The 6473-nt window shown below is 41.4% G+C and overlaps 1 protein-coding gene across 1 annotated transcript; it reads right to left on the bottom strand.

Annotated features, from left to right (window-relative positions):
• On the bottom strand, window positions 1-642 carry LOC106330931. The gene has a single exon (XM_013769318.1). The coding sequence runs from the start codon at window positions 640-642 to the stop codon at window positions 1-3; it is 642 nt and encodes a 213-aa protein (XP_013624772.1).
• Between the last annotated feature and the right edge of the window lie 5831 nt (window positions 643-6473).

The raw sequence follows: 6473 nt of genomic DNA, 5'->3' as shown, positions 1-6473 counted from the left end.
TTAGAGGAGTATGAAAGTCAGGCGGTCGTATGATCTAGACAGCATTGTAGACAGAGTGATGTCCCAGTCTGGATCCGGATCAGTCCCAAACAAATTCCCTACCATCTTCAGCCAAAGAGTGAAAGTATAAGGACACGCAAAGAAAATATGGTCTCTAGTCTCGTCTAGTTCACCACAGTAGAGGCAATGTTGCGGTTGACCCCACTGTCGAGAACGATGACCAGTGGCGAGCCTATCCTTGACCGCAAGCCAAGTGATGAAAGCAAAGCGAGGAACACCTTGAGGGAACCAAACAATTTTGCTCCAAAGTACAGTCTCCTTGTGCACCCTGATTTGATCCCAAGTTTCAGAAGAATTAAACTTAGTGCCATAATCATTAGCACCACGCTTCCATAAAACTTCATCCCTTCCATCCGTTAGCGTTAACTGAAACGTTTGTATCTCTGTTACCAAGCTTTGGATATGTCTTTCACGACATCTGCGGAATCTCCATTGAACCTCTCTAAAGACATCACAAATCCTCATATCTCTACTGATGCCCAGCTTTTGTGTACCAAGTTCCCCAGCAATCTCAATAAGTCTTCTTTTAGGAAACCACATATCAGTCCAGAACCTTGCAGTGGCGCCATCCTTAACATCCATCAGAAGGAAGTTTTTTTGCCAGAGATCGAAACTTCAGCAACTTGCGTCACGCCCATGAACCCAAACCCGTGTCTTTTGCATCCCATAAGGTCTCACCTCGCAATAGATATCTCTTCACCCAAATGACCCAAAGCGAATCAGACTGGACAAATAAGCGCAATATAAGCTTTAGAGTGAACACCGTACTGACCTCCTGAATGCGGCGAATACCTAGACCTCCCTCAGCATAAGGACAACACACATCTTCCCAAGAAATTTTTTGCCTTTGACGTTATATTTGGCGAACCACTCCAGAGGAATGCAGAGCACATGCTCTCAATCTCGTCGATACAGCTCTGCGGAAGACAGAAAGCAGCACACCATAAATTTGTGATGCTTGCTATGACTGACTTGATAAGAGTCAACCTTCCCGCATATGAGAGGGCCTTGCTCGTCCATGATAAAAGCCGGTTCCTGATCTTCGTTATCAGAGGCTCATAATCGCTTCTAGTCATGACTTTAGTAGTGAGAGGGAGTCCAAGATACTTGATAGGCAGCACAGAGGTGGATAAACCCGAGCCTGCTGTTGCATCCTCAAGAACGAGCTTCCCTCTTCCTGCTGCAAAGACTGTGGATTTGGCTACATTTATTCTCAAACCCGACATTACAGCAAACTCCTCGAACACTTGGAGAGTACCAAGAAGCGAATCTGATGTTCCATCATTGAAGACAACTATATCATCTGCAAAACTCAAATGTGACAGATTAACTTCTTGGCACTGAGGATGAAACCCAATACGGCCTGCGGAGACTGCTTTGTTGATGAGTTTGGACAGAACGTTACTGGCGATGACGTAGAGATAAGGAGAGAGGGAGCACCCTTGTCGTATGCCTCTGCTGCTCGTAAAAAAACCCTCTAGCTCTCCATTGACAGAAATTGAAAAGGTTGCAGTTTCTATACATTTCATTATCCAGGTTACAAAGATATCTGGATAGTTCATCGCACGAAGAGTACTCTCGACGAAAGACCATCTTACTGTATCAAAAGCTTTGGAGATGTCCAGTTTAATGGCAGATCTGGAGGAGGCCGATGGCTTATGAAAGTCTTTAACAAGATCCGTAGCTAAGAGGACATTTTCCAGGAGTAATCTGCCCTCCACAAAAGCACATTGGTTCAGTTCTATAGCTTCCGGGAGAGTGGCTTTGAGTCTTCTAGCAAGGATCTTGGAGATAACCTTATAGATGATGTTGCAGCAAGCAATAGGTCTGAAGTCGGTCATCTTCTCAGCATCAGTAGTTTTCGGAATCAGTGACAGCAGGGTGGCGTTGACACTATGAGGCATGAAGCCGAAGAGGAAAAAAGGCTGGATAGCTATGATGAGATCCTTTCCAATCACTGGCCAAGCTGCTTTATAGAACTTCATTGGGTACCCATCAGGTCCCAGCGCTTTGTTTGCAGGCATGGAAAACGGACCTCTTTAATTTTTGAGGCCTCCACCGGTTTAGTAAGGATGACTCTATCTTCATTTGAGCAACGATAGTCAACAAGATCACTAATATAGTCAGGAGAGACATCTGAAGTGAGCGGAGGAGAGCCGTTGAGGAAGTTCTCAAAGTGAGCAGCACCCTCTAGTTTGATGTCAGACGGAGAGGTGAGAATTCTGCCATCTTCGGTGACTATACGCCTGATAGTGTTCCTCACATTACGACTTTGGGTGACTTTATGGAAAAACCGTGAGTTCCTGTCTCCAAGACCCAACCACTGCACCCTGGACTTCTGATAATAAAATTACTCCTCAATACCCGATATGTGATGCCAGTGCTCCCAAGCATCAGACGCGGCTTCAAAAGTGGAGGTTTGGGGGTTTTGCATAGCTTCAGTTTGTTTCGCACACAAGTCCTCATAAGCATGTTTCACACGTCTGGGTAAATCACCACACATATTACGGTTTAAACCACGCATCTCCGATTTTAGAGCTTTCAATTTATCCTGGAATCTACGAAGAGCAGTGCGAGAATGGAACAGGGGCGCTGTCTCATTCCAAACCCTATCAACAACTTCAAGAAAGCGGGGATGCGAGGCTGTGTGGTTGAAAAATTAAAAAGGCTTCACGTTCCCTTGCGGCACCTCGCGGAGCTGTATGTGCATTCGTAAGTGATCAGACACGCCACCTGATTCAAAAGTAACAAAAGAGTTCGGAAGGGCACTGATCCAACAGCTGTTGATCATAACACGGTCCAACTTCTTACTAATAGGATTCTCATCTTGACAATTTGTCCTAGTAAAAGAAGGGCCAACTTGAGCTAAATCCATCATATCGCAATTGCGCACTATATTTTGGAACTCTCTGATTGAGATCCTATCCGCAGCAGTTTTCATGAGGCGAGAATGCTCCGTAGAGGATAAAGCGACATTAAAATCACCCTGGATGATCCAAGGGTTAGTATCTCCAGCCACTGATCCAGCAATAACCTCCATCTCATTCCAAAGCTCCCTTCTCTCCATCCTTCAGTTTGATGCGTAGATGAAGGAACATAGAAAATTGTCACCAGATGCTTTTTATCTCACCCAAACTGTAATCATTTGCATACTCGTAGAGACCGGTATAACTTCCACTTCATCAGGCCAACAAACCCAAATCCTTCCGAGCCTATGATTGGAGTAGTTGCTTACACAACTCCAGCCCGAGAAAGTAGTATCAAATATCTTTTTAAAATTTTCCTCTTGCACTCTAGTTTCCAGCAAGCACCCAAAAGACAATTTTGCAGCATTGACCCAATAATTAACTGCCTTTTGTTTATGTGGCTTATTGAACCCACGTATGTTCCAAACGAAGATTGACGACATCAGTGCTTCCTAGAGGAAGCTTTCCTTGCTTGACTATTAGCCTTTTGCTGTTGAGTCACAGCCTGAACCAAATCCCTCGAGTTAGCTATCCCTCGCTTAGCACCTCTGCCTTTATTTCGCTGAGAGCCTCCCTGTCGCTGAACTGTCACTGATGTTTTCTCATTTGTGACCACAACCACTGGTAAGCTTCCCACGTTCAGACTAGCAGAATCAGCTACCTCCACTTCTTCAGTCTCCTCATCTTCTTCTATCTCTCCTTCTTCACAGATATCTTGAAGAGCTTGAAAACCATTAGGAGAGATGCAACCATTGCTGGTGTTTTGTACTTTATGAGGAGATGCTGGAGGGCTACTCTGACCCGGAACTAGAGACCAAGAGTTACTTTCTGGAGCCAAACTATAGTTTGAAACCATCTGATCTACCTCCGCCTTGGAGCTACCTTCACCAGAGAGACTAGCATTTCCAGTCATAAGACTCCAGATCTTCCATTAGTTTTGTAACAATCTCAGAAGGGGATTTCTCCGTAGTGTCCTTTGTCGAAAAACCCTCCAGTACAACGGAGTCATTCGCCACCACTATTGCCTGCTCAATCACCACATTTGCCTGCTTTGCCGCCTCTACGTTGGCCTTTGGAGCTGAGCAATCCTTCTCAACATGTCCCCATTTAGAGCAAGAGAGACAGCGAGGAGGTAGCCAGGGGTAGGTAATGGAAACAACAACATCAGAGCCATCTCTCCCTTTGAAGTTGATCTTGGTAGGCAGTGGTTTACTTAGGTCAACCTCCACCAGCACACGAGCAACATCCAAGCGAACACAATGTTTCGTATTAGGGTGAAGTTTAATGAACTTCCCAGAAGTTCTAGACAAAAAGCTCAAGCCTTTCTTGGAGTAGAGATAACCGGGTACATTCATCAAGTCAACCCACAATGGCATTGCAGAGAGATCTGGAGGGGAACAAGCCGTTTCAGGAGTCCATTCACCCTACATTAGCGGAACATCGGAGATGTGCCAGAACTTTCGCTTCAAGATCCTGTTACGGACCCCTGCATCCTCAATCCTGAATAGTACCGTTGTCTTTCCTATGAACTGAACATCAATCTTGGTCTTCTTCAGAGGAGAAGCCCAAATCCTGTTAACTGTCGCGTGAATCGATCCAATGTGGGGAGCATCATTCATGAAATCCCCTACAATGAAACTAGTCCACAATGGCTCAGCCTCTTCCATTAACGACATTGGAACTTCCACTTCTGCAACACCGTCTTTCACCACAAACTCAGGATACTCCTCTGATCTTGAGGATCCATCGACTAGAACGTCAGAGTACGAAACTTTCGGACTTGTTCCTTCCACTTCAAGCGCTTTCAGATCAGGAGAGGGGTTCTCCTTTTCTTCCGGGGCACTGTCTCCACCTGCGCCTCCTGCGCTATTCTGTCGAACACCCAGATCCGGTTCCTCCTGCGCAGTACGATCTTGGTCGGATGGGTTTGGGGAATCGTAGCCGCCGTCGTCTGTCATTAGCCAAAGAAATCTTTTCAATTTTCGAAAGTTTAGGTCGAAGATTGGAACATTGGGACCGTGCCCTATTACAAACTTACACACATTGCAAGCATATATCTATGCTCATACATATGATCAATATAGCCTTCTATCTTAAGTCAAGTATTGTATAATTTAATTTTGTTATACACTAATTTAGATCATGAAGAGTCTGGATTTTTAGTTTTTTTTCTACAATGAAACTTTTTATTGTTTATATTTGCTAACCTTTCATATTAACAAAGAAAGATCACAGGAAATAGAAATGCTTCATGTTTTATTTTCATAAGTAACACATATGTTAGTAAGATATTGTGTATATATTAATAGTATTTTATATAAGAAAACAAATACAAATTAAATTTTATTTTGAAAATATAAATAATTATATGAAATTATATCATTATAATTTTAAATATTCAGATTGAATTAGTCAATTTAAATAAACATAAAAGTGTTGCTTTCAAAAATTTGAAATAAAAGCATAGTTTCAAATAAAATTTCATAGAAGGCTATATTCTTAAAAATTCTATAATTAAAAATACATAAACCGCGCATAGCGCGGAGAAAAACTCTAATATACCTAATAACTATTAAAATGAGCATTATCTTAGAAGAAAAATATGTTAATTAATTAACATTTAAGACTCATACCTATTTCTTTTGTTTAGAGCATCATTATCCAGAGTTTCTTAAGAAACCGTTTCTTAATTTTTTAGTTAAAAACAGTTTTTTATATTCTCTTAAGAATCCCGTCATAAGAAATCCTGGATAATAATGCTCTTAGTAAAATAGAATTGAAACATGGAAGTGAAGAGTCAGACGTGTACGTGACTATCGCTTGCAAACGCAACACAATAAAGTCATGCTGATAGAGCTGTCGTTGATAACAACCAAAGCATTTGATTTGTAAAAGCTATATATTAATTACTCTCATTCCTAACTCTTTGATTTGTCTTTAATTGGTCATCGATACGTACTGCTACCGAACTCATCATATTTATTTGGCTAATCACCAATACAAACAAAAGTTCATATATCTCTTTTATACACTAGTCCATATATGCTAGGTCAGATACGGTAGATCCAAACTTATACCACAAAGTTTGATTTGATTGGGTTTGTGAGATCTGATCTGGTTATATGAAATGAAATAAATTTTTATAGTTTTCGTATTTTTTTCTCTTTAAGCCATATGGTTTATGGTTATATGACTTATATTATTGTTAGCTTGTTTATGCCAATATAGCGACAATTACAACGATTTCATATATGAATATACCTCCCATATTATAAAGGGGGCACGGTGATCACACGAATCACAGCACAAACCCCACCAACGCATGACCCTAAAATTAGTGATTTACTTCCCATATAATTGTTTTAGAAATATACCTGGATCAATATTATCGCAAATAAAATAAATTTTTTAATATTTTTATTATCACGATTAAAAGTTAATTACATC

Source organism: Brassica oleracea, chromosome C3 (genome assembly GCF_000695525.1).
Source record: "Brassica oleracea var. oleracea cultivar TO1000 chromosome C3, BOL, whole genome shotgun sequence".
Lineage (NCBI taxonomy): Eukaryota > Viridiplantae > Streptophyta > Magnoliopsida > Brassicales > Brassicaceae > Brassica > Brassica oleracea.
This window is presented reverse-complemented; position numbering and strand designations above follow the sequence as displayed.

What these genes read in the sequence shown, in the direction of transcription:
- LOC106330931 (XM_013769318.1), bottom strand. Translation starts at nt 642, where the DNA reads ATGGATGTTAAGGATGGCGCCACTGCAAGGTTCTGGACTGATATGTGG.